General features: G+C 40.5%; 1 protein-coding gene across 2 annotated transcripts; it reads left to right on the top strand.

Moving 5' to 3' along the window:
• The first annotated feature begins 38 nt into the window (after positions 1-38).
• Positions 39-24,068, top strand: CEP57L1 (centrosomal protein 57 like 1). Of its 2 annotated transcripts, none has more exons than XR_009485858.1 (13): positions 39-268; positions 3,070-5,489; positions 6,090-6,271; positions 13,000-13,144; positions 14,957-15,136; positions 15,723-15,832; positions 16,268-16,384; positions 16,655-16,732; positions 18,466-18,573; positions 19,310-19,387; positions 19,490-19,719; positions 21,300-21,567; positions 23,563-23,700. XR_009485858.1 is itself a non-coding variant. In XM_059842326.1 (13 exons), the coding sequence occupies exons 3-13, from the start codon at positions 6,242-6,244 to the stop codon at positions 23,776-23,778; spliced, it is 1,437 nt and encodes a 478-aa protein (XP_059698309.1). In that variant the 5' UTR covers positions 41-268; positions 3,070-5,489; positions 6,090-6,241; the 3' UTR covers positions 23,779-24,068. The 2 variants fall into 2 exon arrangements, 1 of the variants encoding a protein (XP_059698309.1); XM_059842326.1 differs by having other exon boundaries at positions 41-268; positions 21,300-21,444; positions 23,563-24,068.
• The last annotated feature ends 841 nt before the right edge of the window (positions 24,069-24,909 follow it).

The raw sequence follows: 24,909 nt of genomic DNA, 5'->3' as shown, positions 1-24,909 counted from the left end.
CGATCAAAGGGCGGTCGTGCGGCCCTCGCGCGGGAAGACTACGCGTCCCGGCAGGCAGCGCGGCGCGCGGCCGGACTCCTGCCTGGGAAGGGAGAGCTCTCGCAGGGATGCGCGCACGGTGTTCCCGTCAACCTGTTGGATAGGGGTTCGGGGGCATTTTCCCATCTGTCGCAGCGGGTTATGGAGCGCCGGGAGGCACACGGGGGTGAAGCAGTCCTGGGATGTATCCTAAGTAAGCGCGTCAGCGGGAGCGGAAGATCTGTCGGTTGTAAGGAAACACAGTCCCGTCATCGCTTGGGATAAAGCAGGGATCGGGGGGAGGGCGGGAAAATCCCCGGAATATTCACATTGAGCAACAGTTCCGCAGTGTTTTTATCCAGATTAATCCCAGGGGATTTTTTTTTTAAATCCCAGTTGTGCAGGGCGGAGAGGAGAAGGCTCGGGGGGAATCTTACTCGCGCATATATCCGGACATTTATATGTGCCTAGAGGGAAGGTGCAGTGAGGATGGAGCCCAGTGACAGTATCAGAGGCAAGGGACTCAAACTGAAACACAGGAGCTTCCCTCTGAACATCAGGAAGCACATTTTTTACTGTGAGGGTGGCCAAGCGCTGGCACGGGTTGCCCAGGGAGGTTGTGGGCTTGCTGTCTTTGGGGATGTTCAAAAGCTGCCTGGACACGGGGCAGCCTGGGTAGCTGTCTCTAGGTGGCCCTGCTTGAGAGGGCGGGTTGGACCAGATGGTCTCCAGAGGTCCCTGCCAAACTCAGCCGGTTCTGTGATTAAGTGTAATCTGCCGCTAAAGAGGCTGGTATTGCTGTTTCTCTTGCTTTTCCTGCAGGGAAAAAAAAAAAAAAAAAAAAAAGCTGTTTATGATAAATTTTAATTTTCAGCCAAGTCAGTTCCTTGATCCAGTTCACCTCTTGGCAGAGAAGAGGAGAAGAAAACAAGGGCAGAACTGTTTGCAGCTGTCACATTGAAGTAATCATGAAACTAAAATTTTGAGTACACAGAAAGGCAAAAGAATACTTGGGAGTAAATTAGAAACAGGACATTGAGCCTACATAGGGTCTTGCATAATTATTTTTAGCTTCTCACATACACATTTCTCACTCTAAAATTCAGATGTCAAAACTGAAGGTAAATGCAGAATGAGCTACTCTTATGCCACAAAAAGACAGAGAAACCGCTTCTAAGTCCAGGAAGAGAGCCTGGGCTGGCTCACCAACACCATCCATCAGCTCTCTTCTCTGTAAAGAATCTGATTTCTTCATCTGCCATCTCTTTGTTTTCTGGAACAGTTTCTTTAAAACTTGCATTTACCTGTACCTTTGAAGGAAGACCAGTCTGTTTTTGCCCATAAAATCCCTTCTGCAAGGAGGCTGCATTGCCATTATTCAGTAGGGTGGACAGGCCTGGGCTGCTTCACGCAGCTGCTTCCTCCAGCCCTTTGGCACCCTGGTGAACAATGTATCTGCTGAAATCAGCACTACCTGTAATAAATATGAGTCTTGACTTCTCTAAGCACTAGAGGCCTCCACCCACCATAACTGATGGTTTCAAAGAAAATAGTTCTGTCCGTGCCTTTTATGTTGTTGCAGGGATTTTTTGTTTGTTTCTTCTGTTTTTTACACAGCTTCCCATCCCATTCTGTTGTCCCTCGTTATGGTCTCCCATTTTCCTGTGAATGGGCATGTCACATCTGTTTGCTTTATTTCTATTTAGAATTTGATCTCCAGAAGTTGGCTAGATCTTATTTTTCCCATCGTGAGTTTTTGGGTGTCTCTGACAATGACAACATATGTCCAAGATCAGAAGAGTGAACCAGAATCAGAGCTGGAGCTTTGGTGTTTTAGACTTTGGTACAGCTATATTCGCACACTGAATGCCAAGATTGACTGAAAGTCACAGCACTGCCTTTTATCTTTTAGAAGCTGTTTTTTCCACTGGCTCCAAATGAACTCTGGCTACAGGAAACAGATTGTGAAACTGGCTCCAAGGCCTAAACTTCAGATTTCAGCCCTTTGTTTTATAGATTTAATGTAGTACTTAGGGAATAGCAATGAGGATGGCTTTATTTTTTTTCCAAACCAAATCTCTGCAGTTTTCTGATACCAGGTCAGGCTTCTTTATGCACTATAAGACATTGTGGAAATCAAGGTCAAAGGCTACCAGTGGAATTAATCAGAGCCCAAAGTTAGGGGAATGTGTTTGTTTGATTTGTGTGTTCACGGACTAAAGTTAATATGCTTGTTTTTGATCCCTACAGAATGGATAAGAGAGAGGCAGAATTATGAAGGAAACAATCTGGCAACTCATCCAGAATTACAGCAGCTGAGTTTTCAAAATGATAAGCTGAAGAAAAACAAATTTGTGGCTGTTTTAGACCTCAGTATTTCCTTCCTTCATGATTTATCAACTTCCTTTTTTTTTTAACTAGATAAGGACTTCTATAGCTATATGCAGATGACATCCAACAGCAGAATTATATTTGAAAATACAATATCTAGTAATTGCATTCATGTTCCATCTAAAATATATTATATTTACTTTTAAAAGTTCATTCCAGTTTCTGTATGTCACAAAAGAGCACTTTACTCGAGAATGCATTTAGTCAAATACTGGAGAACTAAGAAGAATGACACAGTAAAACTTGTGCTGTCTAGAAGGAGCTGCTTTTTAAATTAAATTCCTTCAACTGTTTTCCTTTACACCTGTTTTTCTTAAGGCTTACTTCATTCCAATTGCTAAATACCTAGGGTGGGATGATTCTTCAAAAAGTTCACCCTCCCTTTTTAGATCTGTATTTTGGCATGTTGCCACAATAAATGGCACTCCAGATTAAAATGCATTTTTCTTTACAGCTATCCTCTGAGAAATCAAAGTTCTGTGACTCCTGTTTTGCAAAGAGACATCAAAAAGCCAAAGGCTACTCCTCTACTGCCTTTGAACCCAGGCTCAAGTTTGGTATCAAGTCCGAACCATTCTGTTTGGGAGGAGATGTGGCCTTTTTTTGCTTCTGAGCATATGTTTGTACATCTAATTTGTTCTGTCCTATTATGTGTTGCAGGCATACATTTGCACCAAAGTCTGCCACCCTGCCTCCGTAGAGGTCACAAATACAGCTGGTATGGGTAAATTAGACAACAGCTTCTTCTTAGGAGACCAAATCCTCCACGCAGAAAATCTGTGGAATAGTTTATGCTGGGGAGTGGGTTGCTTTGGGAAGAGCTGGGCTATGAACTAGAACTAGGCCAGAACTACTTAAAGTCCACGGCCACTGCTGGATGTTGCCAACTCTCTGGCTATACTCCACACCTGAAACACTGAGGACCAGGAAAACAGTATGGGTAAACTAAGAGTGCAGTTCTGAAAAACTCCTCTGAGCTCTTATTAATCTGAGCTCCACCTGAACTCTTGTTAATCTGTTTCTGGATAGAAGTGTTTGGAATTGCCCCAAACTGAGCACCTTGCAACCAGTCTCCTCTTTGTTCCCATTTGTGGTCTGGGAAGTAGGTGGAGCAGCTCTAAGAGAGGTCCTGCTGAGTGGAACCTCTCCAAGCCCAACAAGTCAGAGTCTTCTGTTGTAGGCACAAATGGCTTCAGTGCCTGGCAGAATTTGATAGAGTGCTCACCTCCAGTACTGTAACCCAGGGATTGAAGAATTGCCTTTTAGATCAAAGGCAATTCTTTTTGTTTTACATCAACACCTCCTAACTACCAGGAGAGTGTCCCAGGTGGTCAGGAGGATTGCAAAATGGAAGAGAAGCATTCATCACCTCACTTGGTGAATTTGTGCCCTATTGGAAAGGATGGCAAGTAAGTGGCACTAGTGTGAACTAGACAGAAGGAGACCCAGGGATCTGTAGGCACTTATTCCTGGTTTCTGATAACTTTTCCCAGGCTAGTGCTGTTTTTTTATCCAAGAACTATTTACTGCAGAAATGCATAAATTAACCCCAGGACCCTGTTTTGATGATTGAACTAGATGAGAGAGACACCTCCTTGTTTTACTCTTTGGCCTCAGCTGCCTTGTCCTTGTTCAAGCCTCACATGCTTTTTGGAGCAGGGTCATAACTTCAAACGAAAAGGTGGTGACTCCCTGTTTCCTTCCTGCTCTTCCTCCTCCCAGTCTAGCATGGTGGTCAGGGATGAGGCATGAATGCTCCCCAGGAACTCCCACTTCCTGGCCAATGCTCTCACCACTGGGTAGCAGCACAGAGAAGGTGGACACTGTTTCCTCCAGCTGCACTTTAAAAGAAAAGGAACATTGCTTATTGGGAATTTTATATCTGCTGACAGCCCAAAAAGCCCTTTAAGCGCCTTTGGCAGGCTGTTAACACCGACCTTGGTGTTTTCCAGCAGTAACACAAAGAAAAATGCTGTGACCAGCAGCCACATGAACTGAAGTCACAGACCAGAAAAGCTACAGGGACTCTTTATTCATTGTTTTAACGAACAGATTTTGGCACTCACTGCCAGAAGAGGACTCCAAATTCTGAGTCCAAAGAAGATAAAGGTGCCAAGCATTAGGGTGGGACTTCACCCACGTCTATGTTCATAGAGTTTCTTCACCCTGAAACAAAGCTCTTGTTAGCTCCTCACTGAGTGTGCTGCTTGTTTTGGATCTATACCTGCATTTCTTTTTCATACAGGGAATATAAGCCTGTCATTACCACACTCAGCCCCGAGGCTGAAAGGCTCATGTATCCTGAAACATCAGCCCCTTATTAGTCCCAACTCTCTGATTTATTAAGGTCACACAGAATGACAAGAATTGAAGTCAAGAACCTAGAGCTTCACTAAATTTGCTTGCATTCAGAAGCTGCATATAGTTAATAGGGAAGAAATGCCTATTAAAAACTTTATAATCAATTGAAGTTAGTTTTCTGCCTGCGACATTGCACAAGATTTCGTAGCATCTTACTCAGATTTCATCTTTCTATATCTCCAAAGCCATGCAAGTTTAAATATACAGATTATATAAAACAAGTAATGCCTTTGACAGTTTTAAGTTTCCCCAGGCAACTCAGAGCAGAAGTAATGATAAAACCATTCCTACATTTTTTAATACTTCTTATACCATATGATATAGAAACTATTTGACATTAATACCTAGAATATTGTGCCTGTTCAGGATGTGCAATGTGAATGTTAGAATTGCTATGATTATTCTGGGTCATGTAAACAGATGACATTTTTAAAAACATTCTTCAACAAAATAGGTCTCCAAAGTAAGATCGACAAGTTACTTGAGGAGTTGCTTTCATTTTTTCTGCATATTAAAAGGCAACTATTTCAGACAAAATATGATTTGGGGAATAATTTCTTGCCTGGAGTGAAACTTATCTTTTCCTTTTCTTGCTAACTTTTTTTTTTTTCTTTTCCTCAGTCTGTTTCTTAGGCTGCCTGATGTACAAATGCAGAATGGAGTTTTTGTTCCTTGCCAGGTGCCTAGCTATCGGCAGCACAGGAATATATGAAAAAAATGTAGGTGTGGTAGGTGGTAAAAAGAGACAAATCCTATGAATAATTACCCTCTTTGTGTTTCTCTGCTCATCCATGTCAAGCTTTTGTGGTTATCTGTCTAAAATCTACCTCCTACTCCTTCTTCAGGCTAGGTTAAGGGATAGTGGATGAAGAGACTGACTCTTTCCCTGAGAAAGTATTGGTGAAAACAGAAGTTTACTTTAAAAATAAATTCCAAGGCAACAGTGGGGACACAATCTGTTTCATCTGCCTAGAGGGCAAGTTGCAACGTTCAAAACCATCTTTCAGTGGTACCATTAAATATTTGAGACATAAAAGGTGAAAATTATCATGCAGTAAAAGTGTTTACTGTGAATGAGTCAACACCTGCAATAATCATCCCCTACCTCCTTACATTTCTTCACCATGATTGTCATTTCACCCCCTCCCTTATATTTGCCCTGCCCTACCCTAATGTGCCTTTTCCTTTTTGCATTTGCCTTTCTAATATCTAATTATTCTGCCTGTGCACAGATACAGTCTTTTATACTGGAGTCAGTTACCCTTGAAAACCTTCCCTTTACACAACAGCAAACCTTCCTTTTTTTTTTTTTTTCCAAGGGTATATAGCCAAAGCCAGTAATATCTTCCTGCCTTCCAATCTATCAGGACACACCAAACTAAAGAAACTACATATGGAAGACTGTGTGATGGAATCAGCAGGAAATAACAGAGGACAGAAAAAGTAGCCTCTTGCATTCTTCATGTAGAGTATGAGGAGAACACCTTCAATTTCCACATCAGTCAGTATACTAAGGGCAAGCAGCATCTCTGGATATTAAGTATAAAAGGAATAAACTTGTTTGGTAATCTTGTGGGGGGGTGGGGGGGGTGTGGATGGATATTTTTACTTTGAAAAAATCCTAGCTTTTTGTGCTGGAAAAGTGAGTAAGATAAAAGGAATACCAAACGGCAAACGGCAAGGAGCAAAGCTATAGGATCATGTAAATACAATAAAGAGAGAGGAGGTGAGGGGCAAATTCCAAATGTAATAGAAGGTAAATGAAAGAAGAGGAACAGAACTGTGGGTGAAGTGAGGAAGTGCATTAGTGATCATTTATAGTATTTGGGTTTTGTTTGATGCTTATTACAAAAAGATTATTAATTACTTTGGACTGATTAAAGATATATAAATGTAATTATTTTGCTAGCACTATATTACAGGGTAAATGTTTTCATGCTAAGATGGCAATTATTTCTAGGTAGGAATTTGCAGTCTTGCTCCTCTAAAGTTCCTTTATCATCTGTACACAATTTACACCAACTTGATTTCCCCACCAAGGGTTGATTGTGGGTGTATCATGTGCTTTTGGATGAAGGCCCATTTGGATGAGGAATTTGGTCTGCTGTACTCATTGAAGAAAACAGCAAAACTCTAATAATATTTTGACCCAAGTTTGCATGCTTGATACACTGCCAAGTTAGAATCTATTCCCCAAAAAATTGTTAAAAAAATCACAGGTTTTTTTCTCCACTAAGTTGTTTCTTTGCCATGCTCACAAAGTACTCATGTAACTCATTCCACTTTCTTTCTTCCTCCTTTTTTTTTTTTTTGGTATGCTTTTTTGTTCTCTCTTTTCTCTGTAGCAAACAGGAACTAGAGAAATATCAGTGTGAATGCTTAGAAGTGAAATGCTGACACAGTGGAAAGTCTTAGGAGTTTTGGGCATTTGTTGGGTTGTTTGTGGTTTGGTGGCTTTTTTTTTTTTTTTTTTTTTTTTAATTAAAATGCCAGGTTTTATCCTTCTTGACAGTACATAGGGTATCATGAGAAAAGAGAGAATGCCACTTCTTTTCCTTTTCTTTCAAGAATGAAAAACCATGACTGTGTGAAAGTTCTGTATAACACTTGCTATTCAGGAACGGATGGGCTTTGCTACAGTAGTATCAAAGAAGAGACTGGAAATTTAACCTTTATGTATCCATAAAGGTTAAATTTCCAGTCTCTTCTTTGATACACACTGCCAGTATGTATCTTGCAGTTTGTACAACAAACTGCCTCCCATGGATTTGGCCGTGTCAGTTTTTCAAAACACTCCCAGGTTCCTTAATTTCTCTAATAAATTTTTGCTATTTGCTCTGAACTTGCTCAAAATGGAACTTGACAAAACTTTAAAAAAATGTAGAAATGCTTTATTGATTTGGTGTGGTTTCCCTTACTGATTTTGCAGCTGCCACCATTTCATGTCTAACTCACTTATATTAGAAGAGATATGGGAGTATCAGCTGCTTAGATATGTCCTGAGCATTGTCATGTGTTTCAGGCTGATTAAAGTGGTTGTGTCAGGATGCTAGAGACTGGGTGTTCCCAAAACAACAATGCAGTTTGCCCACAACATTATTTATTTCTATTTTTTCCTCTGTAGAGGGGCTGTTCTTTGTCTGCTGGGAATAAGGCTGAATGTTGCAGCATAGCTAGTACAGCTGACCAAGCTTTTCTCCCAGTTCTCAAAGGAAAGTGAAAGGGGAAAAAATACACCAGTTTGGATTGTGTCACAAAACCATTAGCCAGCAAGACTTGGCTCAAGTAGACAAGGCAGCAGCCAGAGTTTTGGGAGCTTCTCGGTATTGCCTGTGTTGGGGCAGTTCTTTAGAACTCCTCTTTATGTCAGATAAACACTGAATCAGTCTTTGGTTCATCTAAGACTTTGTTTTCAGTTATCAAAAAACCACTGTAAATTGTGCATGCCTGTTAGGTCAGGGCAGAAGATAGATATCTTTGCATTTCTTTCTGAAAAGTGCTTTGATCTGCTTTTTCTTTTTCCTCTTTGAAGGTGTTCTGACAGCACCTCTTTCTTTGGTTCTAAAAGGTTGCCCTCACAGCAATTTGAATGAACCAGTGTCCCTGTGAGATAGCAAACATCAGAGAACTTAGTGGAAGTATCCCTTACGTTATCACATTATTCATTTAGTGTGTCTTTTGGGAGATTGTTAAGCCAGCATTATTCCCTGAGTCTGCTATTGTTTACATGTGGAAAAAGCTTTTCCATATGCTGCTTTACAGCATAATTGTATGTGTGGCAAAATGTTTCTGGACTTTCCACTTGAGGAGACATTTTTTTCAAACTTTGTAATGAAGTTGCTTGCATTGGAGGGGAGACGTGGCTTGCAGAGGAGGGGAGGAGGATGATGAAGAAGTCATAAGTGGTCTTTCTGTAACACTTGGGATTTCAGTTGTGTTCAGTAATTCTCCTATTATATTCTTCTCTACTGTCAGTATGCTTGCTTGGGCCAGACAGCAGTAACTAAAATGTCAATTGATTTTTACAGCAACCCAATCCAGTACTCTGGCATTTACTGCAGGCCATATTCAGCAAAAGTAAATAGAAATGGTATAAAGGTGAATGGTATTAGTACTTAGATGACTCTGATGAAATGGGAAGTTCTCTGTTTGTCTTAAGGTACCAAACTCCAGTTTGCTTGCTCTTTTCTGAAGCGTGAATGTTACATGTACAGGGATGATCCTGATGGTGGGATTGCTCCCCAGCATACTTTGTGCAAGCTCATTCTCAGCCTGCATGTGGTGCTGAGCCAAGAGGCTGAAGTGGTCCCACTCGAGGGACCAGCCCTTCTCATGCTCACAATCCCAGACCTGAGCACTCCAGCTGCAGCAAGGCAAGAGGTGGGCAGAGTATTTGCATTAATGCAGTGCTGTCACAGAGCTAATGTGCTGTGCCTGGCATCATGCACCATGCACAGAGGTTGCAACTGTGTGGCACAAAGCTCGGTGAGCCTCCTAGCTCAGACCTGGAGAAAAACAGCTGGCTTGGCCAGGCTGATATTTAATTACAGAATATTCCAAGTTGGAAGGGACCCTTCTAAGCCCATGGGCGCAACTAAGTTACCCCATTCTTGATGCAGCCAGTGTTGGAACCAGTTACTTTGTATTTCTGGGTAAAATAACACCACTTGTCTGAGCATCACTACTGCGTCCACCAACACAAGCTGTGCCATTTCCCATTAAAAAACCCAAAGGGCCAGTGTTGACTCCAGATATGACCTGCACAGCACAAGTGCTTTGCCCTGCTCACCGCAGCAGTGTAGGCTGCTGGGGTGGGAGTGAGGCATTTCTTCCTTCTTCCCCTCCCCTCTTCGTGTAACTGGGGTATTTTGTCAGCCTCTATTTAATATGCATACTTCTCTCTTGGCTTTTGCCCAAACTCAAAGGAGTGCACTGCTTTGCTCAACCAAGGGCTTGTCTAAACAACGATATTCTGGCTGCTTTAACGAGTGTTGTTCAAGTGCTAAATCCCCCTAAGCCTTGTGGAGTTACATTAGTACAAACATTGCTGTTTGGGAAGCAATATCTGCTTTAAAGCACCTCTCTAGGGCTGTGTACCAGGTGTCCATGGCAGTGGCACCATGGAATAAGAGAGTGGCTTATGCTTGCTGCATAAGACTTTTTAAAAAGCAAACCTGGTTGTGATGGTTTTATAGAAGCTTGAATACTTGGCGGGGGGAAAAGTTGTGGTAGGACAGTTGACGTTCAAGCATACGTCAACTACTTGGTTATTTCCTGATATGTTTCTTGTTGCAGTGGGCTGGAAGTGGCCAGGATGTTTAGTGATGCCTTGCTGGTGTAGAGTGACCTGGTCCTTTTCCTGGCATGCATCTCCTCGCCTGAGGTCTGCAGTGTTGTACACGTTCCTCCTGTGCAGTTTGGTTGCTATGAACTATTTACCTGCTGAGATATTAGGACTTGTCTACGCCAGAGTGCCTCTACCAGAGTAATTATGCTGACACAGCCTCAAAGCACTATAGCAACTGTGCCCTCAGCTGCTCCACACAGCCTCTGTATCTGAGGAAGCTGTGGTCAAGCAAGGCGTCCCTTACTGTGTCTGCAGCAGAGTTTCTGCAAACACAGGTGTCTCGGTCCTGTGGTGTTTTCTTTCACACCCTTTGCTGAGCCTGTGCTCTTAGGAGCAGCTTGGGGAGCTTCCCCCTCCAGCTGGAGGGTGTTTTTCACATTAAAGTTGTGGGATTTTTGTGCTGAAGCCCACACCGGATTAGCTGAATCACCACCACCAGGCAGGTGAGCTGGCCTCTTCTCTTTCACTTCCCTTTGGTTTTACTTGCAGAACTAAAGGGGTTTTATTTCCCTTTCTGCCAAATAGGTTTGCCCCCTGCCCCCCCCCCCCACTTTTGTATTACTGAGCTTGTCCAGAAACTCTCAAATATTCAGCTTCTTTATTCCCTCCTTTTTTCATTATTTGCTTCGGATCACTGCCCTCCTTACAACTGTCCACAGACCCATCTCCTTGGGAACAGCAGAACTTGTTTATGTGAAAGTAATAAGGAAAGTAATTGATGTGTAGCTGTGCAGGCATGCAGGGGAGCCATGTTCCACTGGAGGATGTTGGAAAAGCAAGTCTCCACTTATGCTGACTGCCAGAAGGTTGGATGGTATAAGCAAAAAATCACCTTCTTCCTCTGCTGTTTCCAAAGTTGCCTTTTATTCACAGTGGTGGTAGGAAACTTCTTGCCTGTGCATATACTCATTTTTATGGACTTTTTTTTTGCTGGTCTTTTTCATCACCAATGTGAAGGGGTTGAATAGCAGCAGGAAAAATTTTAAGTCTTGCTGATCTCTTATTTTCTGGAACTCCATGCTGATGCACTGTGCCATGCCAGGACCATCTCCTCTCTTGTCTTGGCCCTGACCACCTCTGTGGCCACAGGACTTTCTCATCCACGTTTTGAGGTTTCTGCTGCTCCCTGCTTTGTGCCTTTCACTGCCATTGCCCCTTGTGCTGTTGGACATGGTTGATAGAGCTGGCCAGGTATCCCAGGATGGTCTTTCTCAGTCCTTCAGGATAGAGGTAGGGAGGCCTGTAAACAGCTTTTGTGGCTATAAATGTGGTCTGGTCACCAGATGGGACCTCTTCCAAGTGATGGTGGGGTACCTGGCTGTCTGCTGCTGCCTAACCAGTGCCAAGAGCTTGTGGCCAGGCCTTGAGTAGGATGGCAGCAAGGCCCCATGGAGAAGTCTTTGGAAAAGACCTGTGGCATAAGGGTAGCCTAGACAGCCTCCCTCTTTGGGACCAGGGGGGCTACTCTGAGAGGTGTGACCTCGTGGGTGTTAGCACACAAAAGTGGTGATGGCTGGGAGGCCCCAAGCCAAGCAAGTCCTGGTGAAGAGGTGCTCATGTTGACATCTCTGTAATGACAGTTTGGAGGAAGAAAGAAAAATTTCTGCTTGCCCTTCAGTTTAGTGCATACCTTGAAGAGGCAGTGTGGCTGGATGATTTTTTTTGGTTTTTTGTACAGAGTTTGGAATGGGCTGTAAGAACTGCAAGTGCTCCTAGAAACTTCTTTGTTATTGGAAACTTTCCCTTGTTTGCCACCCAGTATGAATGGCTTCTCCTGGGGTGTGCTTCTTCAGCAGGCTCTAGTCTTAGTTTCTTTCTTCCTTGTGTTGCTAGATACCTCCTTTGGGTGATTTTCTTGGGGACTAACATCTGTAAATAGCCTTACCCAAGCAGGAAGACTGTTCCAGTTGCGTGCCTTGTATTTTAAACACAAGTCATACAACAATCATAATTGTTTTATCACTGAACCTTCAAATACGCTGTTTTTCTATTAGCTGAAGCTCTATAGACTCTTCTCTTCTTACACTATATCAAGTGAAATGCTTGATACTACTTTGATAGGTCACTGTAGGATGATTTCAAACACTTGCTTTAACTTCCTAGAGGTTGTATTAGCCTAAAGCACTTTCTGCACATTTCACTGTCCCATGTCTTGAGTATCAAGAAAAATTTCTATTTGAGAGGGTGTGAACTGTCTTCAAATGTGCTTCTCATAAAACAAAGACTGTGAAAGGGTGGAACAGAAAGGGAGTGAAGAAACAGAACTTAATATGTGCAGCTGATAATGGAGATAATACTGGGGATATTGCATATTAAATATCCTCCTGTTATCTCAACACTAAATGTGGAGAACTGTGTCTTTATTATGGAATAATGGTACATTATTTACCATATGTAATTTGGTTTTACATCCAAAAAGATGGGAAGAGGAAAACTAAGGAGACTGCAAATGGAAATAGGCTGTAAAACCTGGAATGTTTGCTCTGCAGGGAGCACTTAGAGTCAAAACACTGAAGTCTGTAAAACAGTTAGTAGAAAATGCTCTTGATACTTGGGTTTTTAAAGGACAAAAATCAGTTCTAATAAGTTATTAGAAAGCACCTAGAAAAATCTTGGAAAATTTTGGTCAGTCAAAAGGAAGCTATGTTTTTTAGTGTTATGAAAGACATTGTTTTGGAGTTGCATTGAAAGACAGGATTCTTCTGGTGGGGTGTGGGTATAATTATTATTGATGTTGTTGTTGTTATTATTACTACTATTATTATTATTTTGGTGTGTATGATCTGGTTTGATATAAACAGAGCCAGGAACAGCCCAGTGACATACTTCTGAAAAAGAGTCTTTTAAAGAAATAATGTCATTAAATGTCTCTCTTTCTACAGGCTATGGATTCTGAATCAAAGAACAGTTTCATAGGAAGCTTTCTTCAGCCACCAGATTGGAAGCTTCCTGCAGCCTTTGTTTATATGGAATCAAAGAAGTTGGCAGCTGCTGCTGGTGACAGGCCTTCTCTCCCAAATAACCAAGGTATAGCCAAAATATGTCCTTAAAACAGTCTTTTTAATTGTTCCATGTGAAATCTCTTGAGCAAACTCCCCATCCTATTTGACTGAGTTCAATGACTTGCTGCAGTTATCAGTCTGACATTAAGACAGGATGTATATGTGTCCTGAGGGAGTAGTCTCCCTGAAGTCATACGTCTCGAATGGAAACCTCTGCAAATCTTCTAACATCCTTGTAAACTTTGGCTTTGAAATTTGTTTAACTTAAAATCGTCAGACTTCCTCTGAAAGCAAAGGAGAATGCTTCAAACTCAGTAGAAGTAGTTCATGACTTCAAATACAGTAAAAAAAAGATCATTAGTATGATACAGTGACCTGAAATTGGCTTTGCATGGTGCTATTTGACTCCTTACAGCTTAAAATCACTTCTAAGGATTTTTTTTTTGGTAGAGATTTTTTTGTTGTTTGTTTTTGGGTTTTGTTTTTGGGGTTTTTTGCATGGTATATTTCCTTGGGAGAGCATTTGAACAATTCAGACTCCCAGGAAAGTTAGCAGCATGACAGTTAGTCCCTATGAAATATGTTGTCACGTGCCTTAATGGGTGACTGCTCTCTGGAGCTCACAAGGCAAATGCTCAGTGGCTTAACATATCTGGAGAGCCTGGGGAATATTAAGGATACCCACACTTGGACTTACTGTCATGGACAACTTTGCTACCTTGCACAGACATAACCTATGAGTGTGCATGGGGTCATTGTTCTTCACCTGAAAAATCTGTGATTTCTGTAGTAATATTTCATACAGAGTTTGGGCTTTTTTTGGATTACAGTGATCAGTTTAGTGCTGTGTAGCTAAGTGTTAAGGAAGTGTTTGGCATGACAATAGAAGGATGGAAAAGGTGGTCCCACTTCATCCTTCTGCTTTCTGGTATTTGCTTTTTGGTTTGAGTTTTTTTGATGTTTGCTTGGTTTTTGCTGTTTTGTGGTTTGGTTTGGTTTTTGTTTGTTTTTTTAATAGTTCTGTGATAACATGGTGAATGTTGTTACAGAGGTAGCAATATTTGATGGCATTCTTTTGATGAGAGAGTTTGGAATAGAGAAACTGTCAATTATAAAATGTCAGAAAATTAGCTTGAATTGTTGCAGGACCTGTCTTAAACTTCCACAGGTGTGGAAGTTTATGGAGAGCCAGCAGACTTTTTTTTGTAGCTGAAATTGCAGCTTTTATTTTTGGTATAATTTGACACATACTGATTTGAGGCTGAAAGCAAAATCTTCCAGACTTGTTTCCATGGTTTAAAGAATCATCATCATTAATGTTTCAACATCTACAAGATAGTAGATGTTGAAACATTACCTTTTGAAGCAATAAAGTATTTAACAATGTATCCTTTGCTAAATTGTCTTTTGTATCTGATTTCTCCCCCTGTTCTGAGCATGTTTTCTCTTTTTAATCTGTCTGGACCAGCTGCCTCACACCAAAGCTTATGACCTCACTTGGGTACCTGTGTTCTCTGCTTCTATTTAAAGAAGAAGCCCAGGGTTTACTATATTCTATTTGCCATTATTTCTTTGTGCTTGCTGCCATTTGGAGTGAAAATAGTTTTGCTTATCGGGCCAGAGCTTTATACCTCAGTTACGCAGGAAACACATCCATTTTCTCCCGTATGTGTTCTGCATATGTTAGTGTACTGCAGGGGAATAGAATTAATTTTGGGAGTGATACTAGGAAGAAAATTTAGGTAGTATATTGTAATGTGAAATGTTTTCTAATAATGATAATCATCATCAAAATAGGAACTGTTACTTAAGGTGTAGCTGTTGTGTTGTTTGCTAGCTGTAGTGGCAGCCCTGAGAGCTCTGCAAGAAAAGATCTGCCGCCTAGAGCTGGAGAAGTCACAGGCTGAAGAAAAACTGTGCAGCCTCTCCAGAGCAGCTGCTCAGTACAAGAAGGTCTTAGAGCACAAATCCTATGAGAAGGATGCAGCATATCGAGAGCTGATGCAACAGAGGAAAGGTATTTCTTTGGAGTGATAAGGTGTAGCCACAGCAACACTAAGACTGTATAATCCAGGGAGTGTTTTGTTTTGAAAAACTGCTAATTAGTGTAGCCCCCTTTTGTTTTTTGCTTCAGAACTGAGGAGGGACATGAGCTTGATAATTGTGGATAAAGTTGAGATATTTTTTACATATATCAACTGAGTATTGCATAAGCCTTAAAGCAATTTTAAAGACTAAACCTGTTTCAGGTGGTATGTTTAACTCCTACAATAAGCAGGCAGCTGCTTACATAACACTGCTAACTTGAGAAAAGATAGGAGAAGAGAAGATTTTCCTCTCTCAGATTCTGGTTAGGTATCTGCTGATACAAATCAAAGTAACTGCAGTGCTCATGCCTTTGGAATTCAAATTAGAGACTAGCTTTGAAAAAACACTTTGATTCTCATGTCTTATATATAAAATATGTTTTAACCTCATTACTTGTTCAGACTAACCAAACTGTTCTTCCCTGTTTTGAAGACAGAGAATTCCTCAATGATACGACAGTCTGGCTAAATGTGTAGCTCCCTTTGCTGTACTGAATGTCTTGTTTCTCTCTGTAGATTCAAATGCAGTACAATCCCGCTGCTCCCTGCTGGAGAAACAGCTGGATTACATGAGAAAGATGGTTTCCAGTGCAGAACTGGAAAAGAAAATTATTTTAGAACAACAGGTGAAGCCATTTAGCATAATAACAAAGTAGTGACATAGTTCAAAAGTATAGAAATGTGCAAGACATCAAGGTTTTTGTGGTCATTGTTTTTCCTCAGCTCTGCTCAGGCTGCTAGCAAACAGAAGCAATTTAGTGAATGGCTGATGACAACCATTCAATGAAGTGTATGAAAAGCTCCCTGGGTGGAACTCCTAATGAGCAAAGCCATGCTAATACTTGCACACTTGGTAGACAAAAAAGCTGGTGGAATCTTAAGTCGTCTTTGTCTGCCTGGTATTTTTCATCACTTTGCAATTTAAAAAATATGGAATTTAAAGTAATTAAACACCTTTATGCTAGTGTGGGGTGGTTTGGTGTGGGGTTTTTTTTTTTTTTTTTTGCTGTCTGAAACAATTTCAATCAATTGCCAACTCCATTCTTGCTTATTTTTTCCAGGCTCAGCTTCAGAAAGAGGAAGATCAGAACCGGTTGGAGCTGCATGCAAAACTTGAAAAGCTTGAAATGCTAGAAAAAGAGTGTCTTAAACTTACTGCTACTCAGAGAATTGCTGAAGTAAGCATGCATGGAATGACAGTCTGAAAGTCATATGGTATCATTTTATGGCACACTATTAATAGTACTGAGTTTTGCAAAAGTTGCCTGTTAAAGCATACCTGACTGAATGCCACCTCTGCTTCGTGTGCATGAGTCTTTTTTCAGTCTGGGCTTTAAAAATTCCTACAGTCCAGTTTTATCCCCACATTAGAGTTGTGAGCTCCTCCAGACCTCTGATTCAACATGATAAATTGAAGTGGGACTAATTATTCTTGCCTTCAAATTCAGGACAAGATCAAACACTTAGAAGAAAAGCTGTGTAAAGAAGAGCATCAGCATAAGCTAATACAAGATAAAACTGCTCAGGTAGACTGAAAAGATTTTATCTTCTTTTTTTGTACTGAAGAAAGCTATTCCCTCTGTTCAAAATGCCCTTCTCATTTTATTACATTTTAACTTCTTGTGTTTATTACCTGGGCAGAACTCCTGAAATGCTACCTAGATGAGTTATAAGCTACATATTAGAAAGCTTGCCAGGTGTGTTGTATATGTCAGTAAAGAAAGATTCTACTTGGGTTTGTATTAGTGATACAGTTCATCAGCCTCAACACTGCTCTAAGTGACTCAGGTAGAAAATTAATTTCTAGGAAATCTGTAACTGAATCAGGTTAACTTAATTTTCAGTAACTCAAAAGTGATCATATATGAAACCATATATACCAAGTGAGGTTGGTTATTATGTTTGTTTTCCTCCCTTTGTTAAGATCTGTAGAAATCTAATACATAGGGCTGTACTTGGAAAAACCTTAATCAGTGATATGTTGTTCATCAAATGAGATCTTGTATAATTCATTATTCTGTGAAGCCATAATCAGTTTGTTGGGCCAGCATCCATCTGAGAGAGGAGTATTTGCCAAAGAGAGCAAAAATATGAAACCTTTTGTTAAAGGGGCAAGGCAGTCATATTCCAAACCTCACTTTGTGCATTAGTAGCAGCCAGCTTGAAAGAGAAGACCAATTGTGGGGGAATTCCCTTGGGGTGAGGTGGGGGCTGCAGTGCTGAAGAGTAATATTGGAATAATGTAAGCAAAGCTGATGCTTTAATTTAATTCATCACTGCTGTCAGCTCTTATACCTCATCCAAGGATGATGGGTTTTCATCAACCCAGGATGCTTTAAATAACACGCAAATTGTAGCCCAGATGTCTGATCACCTCCAGAATCCAGCAGAATGACACAGTTGAAAACTTGTAATTTTTTTGGTTTCTTGCTTAGACTGCATGCTACTGCAGAGCAAAAGGCCTAGTACAGAGATTTTATCTTCTGAGAAACATGGGAAGAATAACTCTCCCAGAGCAGATAGTCTAAACATTTGGTCAAGAAATGGCTTAGATGCAGTAAACTGAGTCCTAAAGTAGTGTTAGTACCATCTTAATACACTGCAGGATGGATTTAGGTCTGTTGGATCTGGGCTGGGAAGCACAGGGTGCAGTGTGGTTCACTTCCTCTTGATGACAGAAAAGCCAGAATATTCTCGCTTTTGTGGTGGACCTCCAGCATTGTTTAGCTGGAGCTGTAACACATGCCAAAACCAAGTCCTTGTCCAGTGTTTAATTGGGGATGATTATCATCCTGTTTATAGCCTCGATAGCAACTTTGAACCACCGAGCTGTATGAGGATTGTCCAGCAGGTTTGACCTCAATGTAACACAGATGGGCTTAGTTCTCTCTCTCCCCAGATTGTAGGAGCCAAATGTTCATATAATTTGGATTTTATGATCACATCCTCAGCATGTGGCAGGATTGGCTTATCTCAGTTGCTGGTTGTCACAGTGGAAAAATACAGCTGCTACTGCAGCTGAATATGAAAATGAATACTAAGACAGAGCTGTAAGATCTGCCTGATACCCTGCCTTCCTAGTAATCTGTTCAGGTTTTAAATGTAGCTTATGCCTTCCAAGCAGGACAGTTAATAGTGCCCTTAATTGGTTCTTATCCATGCATGAATGAGAGAATTAATTCAACCTTGCTATTTCGTACTTCTAATATTACATTAAATGGCTCCTTTTTTTTTTTTTTTTTTTTGCTTATTGCCACAGCTTCAAACAGGATTTGATATAAACAGAATAAACAGAATTTTGATGTCTTCAGTAACATCTCAACATGAACCTGAAAAGGAAAATGGGAAGAGCAAAAAACCTAGGAAGGTAACATGGAAATTTTTATTAGCATACTGTTGCTGATTGCATCTGACTTGCACAGAGACTGGAATTTGTGAAAAATGGTGATGTAAGAGGCACTTGATTCATCTGCTGCACTTTACTCCACTTCCAAAGTGACAAACAGTGCTAAATGACTCTTTTTTCCCCTCTTTTTTTTTTTCGTTCCTTCATTAATTAAAATGGTACTGGGGTGATAGGACATCACTTTGAAAATCTTGAAAATCTTCCCTTATCAGCTTGACAGTTACCTCTATTAATGTCTTGCTGCCATCCCCCATGTCCTGCCTCAGCTTCCTTTCAGTTTATCTGGCAAAATTAGTTTCCAAAGGAATTTTAGCTCAGCATCTTAAGGTGTTGTGTTTTGGGGGGATTACTGAAATCAAGAGAATTTATTTTGCAACACATGTTACAGGTCAGTCAAAATTTTGCAACTGTGATTTAGAAAACATAAGTCAACAAGGTTCAATTACTTTCATGTTAGCCTAATTGCTAAACAATCTCCTACATGCATATGGAATAAAATTTATTTGTGTCAGCTGTTGGAAAGTCTTATTTGTTACACATATAGGAGGGAAATTTTTTTTTTTTTAACCAGAAGAAAACTGAGGTGATGCATTTCACTGTGTATTTACTTGAATTTTACTTACTTAAAAAAAAAGTTTAAGACTGTACTCTTGAGTCAGCAGATTGGAATTTTTTGTCTTATATTTTCTTATGGCAGAGAAATCCTACAATGAAAAAAATGCAGCTTTCACAATTACATGTAAAGGCTGGTGAGCTACCTTTTGTGGCTGGGAAGGTAGGTGAAAACCACTGCTGTCACTAAGGTGACATCTTTGGTTTGAGTAAGGCTGTGCAGTTGTTCATTACTTCTGTAAGCTGCTGATCATTCTTCTTTAAGTCTGCCAGCTCCAGCCATTCTGTCAGCGCAAACGTACAAAGCGTGCTGCACATTATGAAGCATCGCAATCCGTGTATCTCATCGCGAGGACAAGGAGGAGCCACAGCTGGGATTTCAGGACACAGTGCACGTTCAAAATCTGTATCCTCTTGTTCCCCATCACCCACTGTCACCAGGAGCTTTTCAGACCTTCTGTTGGCCTTTCAAGATGAGCTGGGCCAAATGAGCTCGTGAGTACCCATCAGTGGTGTTGTGAGTAAACGTGACTTCAGCAGTAGCCCTGAGAAGCGACGGGGTGCTGTAAGTGAGCCTAGCCTGTTTTAGCTATAGGACTGCTTGTTGACAGAATGACCTGAGCAGGCTTGACTAGTAGGATTTTTCTCATTCAAAAAATTCTTTCTATCTTGGTGTTTCACTGGTCTTGTTTTTTTGCTTCCACATCCTGTATTTAAAAGAGCAGCAAATGAAAGCCTTTCAGACCTGTGCTTTTTAGACATTTTAAACATATTCTGAGATATACAGAGTAAACTAAAACTTTTCTCCTGGATAAGGCTACAAAGGAGGTGCTGATATTGAGTAGGCCTGCAGGATGCAGTCAGTCTGGATGGTGGAATGGGTTAGTATAGCTCTGGCGTGAACAGTCCTGTCCCAACATCTCTCCTGTTCCTTTGTACTCACTCCGTGTTCTTTCCTTCCCCGTGTACCTGCTGGGTCCTTGTGCTGAGTCAGTCTGGAGCTTGTACCCTTTGCTTGTTGATAGCAGGAGAACTTGCTGGTCCTGTAAGGTTGTTGTGAAAGAGGGTCAGTCTCCTGCCAGAAAATGGGCAGGGTGTGGAAGAAGCTAACACTTCAGATGGGAGTGTATGTATCTTTCTAGCCATGCAAGTAAGTGTGGATTACAGCCTGTTGTGTTCTTAGGCATCTTCCCATTAATGCAGGCTTGTGGGACTGTGGGCCAAAGCTCTGTAGCTGGTCATAGCAGACATGTCAACACAATGAGCTGTGGTTTGAACAGGGGAGGATGTGCTGATTAAACCAGTTAGGATGTTGACACTGATTTGAAATCCTTGATGTGGTAAAACTTAAACTGGCAAGCAATCTAATGTTCAAAAAGCAATGTCTAGCTTACTCATGGCAGTTCAAGGACAGGCTTTTTTCTTTAATAGCAACAACCAGTTGCTTCAATTAAACTGTCAAGGAAAAGCAGTTACTCAGATGTCAGAATAGAAGCTCTGACCTTTGTAAAGGGATTATTGATTTAAGAGGGGGTCTCTGGCTTCAACCTGTTCAGGTATCTGGGTACCAAGATTTACACAATTTCTTTTACTTAATCTGTTTTTTTTTTTAATTAAGCAGCCCACTTTGCTGTAAATCTTTCTGAGTATAATATTTTAATTTTAATAATTTGTCAGAAAATTTGTAACTTCAGAGTACTAGTTTAAAAAATACTTTCATGTATTATGCTAAGCCTTCAAAGTCTGATCTAAATTGGCAGGAAGTGAAAATGTTGTACTGCATAGCTGCTGTTCACTTTTGAAAATCTCATTTTGCACAATATTACACGTGTAGTTGTTATGCCTGTGGGAAGAAGGAGAAGTAAGATGGACATCAGCAAAAAATTTGAAATGAGAAAATCAGACTCATGGGAAACCTTTTCCCTTCCTCATGTTAATATATTCCAGATTAATGTGTATTGTGTGAGAGTGGAAATAATGCTAAATTTCTGTACTCTGCACAAAATGGCTAGGAACTCCTGTAGGAAGAAATCCTAGAGACTGTATCATTAGATTGCCATTTTTGTCTTTAATAGTGAGCATCAAGAACTTCTGAAGCAGATACAGGAGACTCAAGACTCCCAAGCTCGTGAAGACCTGGAACAGGAGCTGGATTGCCTCATAAAACAAATGGAGATGAAAGGAAAACAAATATCCAAGCTGAAAAAGCATCAGGCTACTGTAAGAATGAAATATTAACTCTCCAGCTACTAACATTTGTTGAAAGGCTGCCACAATTCTGCCTCCTGTTGTCATCAGCTAGAATGTCACTGGAATGTTTTAAGCCAAGATGTTCCAGTGAAGGTGATTATAATTAGACTGCTGGGTCATATTTTTGTACCTCCAATTTCTTCGCTGGATCAAGAAAAAGTGCTTACAACTGGCAGTTAGGAATGTATGCTGGTGGGAAGTCTTCCTGCCCTCTGGCAGTTCTGCAGTACAGAGCTGGGTTGCACTGTCTGTCACTTTTGCTCACTGTGTTAAGACAAACTGTTGAAATTTCATTTCTTTATATCCTGTCCCTCAGGGGAATGAGAAAATAGAAGCTGTAATTCCTGTACAGACTGGATTTAATGTTTTTTATATTACTGAAACGTTGAAGCTTTTTGTTAAGTAGTCTGTTGACCAGAGCTTCTCCAAAATCAAAGCTGGGCAAACCTTTCAGTTTTGTTTAACCTTTAAACTGCCCTCATTCTGTCAGTATTTAGTTTAGAGCCAAACATAGCAACTTTTCATACATGCCCATATAAAATCGCTCTTCTGTAGTTGAACAGCCTAACTCTTGTAGCAATTTGGTTTGGGCATATGATTAAACATTCAATCCATAGTTCTGTCTGATTTGATTGTTTGTGGGTTTTTCAGCTTATGTTTCAATATAAATACTCGCCTGAGAACTTTGCTTATACAGGAACAAAAAACTCAACATGAGACCTTATGAAAAGAGGAGGATATAGTTAATTTAAATCTGACCAGTTTTATTCATATTCATTTTTGATGGATTTTACTCACTTAAACTTTTTGTTGTCCATAAAATTGTAAGCATAGAGGTGCTTTATATCATAGCAGATGTGTCAGACTTGCATGTTAGCAGTATGGACAATGGGCACTGTCCTGCTGAGTACTCACTGCCTCTCTTGGCAATGTCAGCTGCTTTTTTTTTGATAAAACTCTTATATTCTTGAAGACCCAACAATTATGGTGTTTCTCCTTGCCCCAAAATCCTGCTGTCTTCATCCTCAGGAACCTAAGACACTGGGCAACAACTGCACCTTGGTTTCTTTCTTTTGCATATCTTTATGGTCCCAGTTTGCCTTTGTTTTGGGATGATGAAGAGTAGCACATACAATGTGGTGCAACCTTGTCGTCTTTGCCTCTTACCAGTGTGCAGATCTTCTGGCAAGTCCTCTGTGCTCTGGTACAGCTTGGTCAGAGCACACCCCTTAGGGTGCTGCTGTAAATAGTAGGGTCTGTATGAGTAGATGTCTGTATGGTTAAACTGTCCATCATGCCCTGGTTATCAATACAGGCCATTCCTCTAATTCCTTGGCCTGTATTTTTTTTTCCTAGTGCTTTTGCACACAGACATTTCCATTTGTATTTTGTACAGACCAATCTTAATATTTCTAATGCATATTTCTTTTTCCAGAACCTGCCATACTAAAAGTGCCATGCTAATCTCTGTGTTTCACAGTTAATTATATGTTCTAGAATGCAATAAAGTTAATTATTTTTAGAAATGGACTTAAAGCCTAAATTGGCATTTGGTATGCTTCCAGCCTAATTTTGTCTTTGGGAAGTGACCTTTTCATGCCAAGTGCAAGTCAAGACTCATTATTTAACATTTTAAAAAACATTCTTTAGTAACGAACCCTGTTTATTCTGTTGTCCACTTTTGTTAAGGAGGCTTCAAAATAAGCTTCTTAGATCCAGTAACTGATAATTAACAGTATACATTTTAGAGATTTATTGGTTGTTTGGTTTTTTTATTAGGGTAGTACAATCTGAAATGAAAAGCAACTGTTGTAAATACAGATGATTAAGAGATGATATTACAGCTGTCTCAAGCAAGCATTTTTATGTTAGGGAGTGATAGGATTCAACAACCAATTGGGTGTGGATGAGGTCAGTTTTCTGTAGTGGTTTCTTTACTGTGCAGGGTTACTAAGTTTAAACTTTTCTCTTTTTTTTTTGGATGTCTCTTGGTCATCTCTTGTTTGGAGTTCAGTAGAAGTCCAGTCACCTCTACAGCTGTGGGTCTTTGGAGTATGCAACATTCTAATTAGTATTTTTTTTCCCTAGGTGCAGAAATTAAAGAGAAAAACTCAGAAATTGAGGCAAGGGGCAACTCATGTCAAACTAAAGTGTGGTGAACAAAAGGAAGCAAAGGAGATTGCAGTCACTGTAAAGGAAAGTATGTCTAAACCTTGTCCTGGGCAGAAGAGCAGAAGTTCTCTTCAGCTGCTAAAAGCTGTGAGGAAACTTCAGCTATCTCTGAAAAAAGATTATGTCATCTGAGAAGAATAGTTCTGAAGTTTGCTATGTTAGAAGTTTTTGAAGTTGTCTGACATCTAGTAAATTTTTCGTTGTGCAAAATACCTCTTAAAAATAAGCTGGATACAGTAGACTTGTACATTCTACACTGCCTGCTCTGCAGTAGGTCAGTTTCTTCACCTTAGAATTAACTTTCATGTAGTGTAGCTGTAACTCAACTACACTTCCTTGTAATAAAGTGTTTTCATGGGCTAAAGAAATGTTATTATTTGTTAACTTGTCAAATAAAATTTTATACTTTTTTACACTTAAAATAGTATGTGATCTTTGGTGTCCTATTTCCCCAGCTGCCAAGGAGATATTTAGAACTTGCTTTTCCAGAATGACTTGTGCTAGTGCTTCTGTATACTTAAAGCTGCTTAGACAGAATTCAAAGCATGGTATTTTTTTTCATGGTGCAGATAGATTTTCTGAGATAGTTTTATGCATTTCTGAGTACTGGAATCACTGATACTGGTAGGGATAGGGTACATAAATCTGTCTGTCTCTCTCTGTACCTTGACCTGGTATTTTTGTTGACTACAGAATCCTGGGGAGAAGGTGTTATTTTGGAACTGGAGAAGCAGGGCTCTGGTTCCCCTCTTGAGCAGAAGCTGTGGTGGAGGGCTGCAACTTTGGGTCTGTCAACCAAGTACTGGATGGGGCAGTCTTTCAAGGATGGCAGCATTGAATAGTTAGTCTTCAAAATGTGTGTGCTGGCAGGGGCTGTCCAGTCCCAGAAAAAAATTTGTGTTTGCCCTTCTGTGAGGTGAGTGGCTGGAGGGAAAGGGAAACAGTTGAACCTGGTCCTGCTGGCAGCTGGGCATTTCTCATCTCTGCCTGCTTCAGAGAGGGACCAGGAGCTGAAAAAGCTGTCTTGCTCAGACCCGGGAGCTGGGATTTGAGAGGGGAAAAAAGGAAATGGATAATACATGAGCTTACATTGGCTGACTGGTTACATCACTTGTATTTCAACTCAAAAGATTTAAATGCATTTTAATAATTCTTTTCTGCTATTTCTTTCTGAAGCTTTTATTTCTGTAATGTGTGTGTTTTCACACACCAGAGAAAAGTAGATGCATTTCAGCATTGACTGAGAGTTCCAAACCAGATACA

Source organism: Haemorhous mexicanus, chromosome 3 (genome assembly GCF_027477595.1).
Source record: "Haemorhous mexicanus isolate bHaeMex1 chromosome 3, bHaeMex1.pri, whole genome shotgun sequence".
Lineage (NCBI taxonomy): Eukaryota > Metazoa > Chordata > Aves > Passeriformes > Fringillidae > Haemorhous > Haemorhous mexicanus.
The sequence above is the reverse complement of the archived record's forward strand: the minus strand, read 5'-3'. Positions and strand labels throughout refer to the sequence as shown.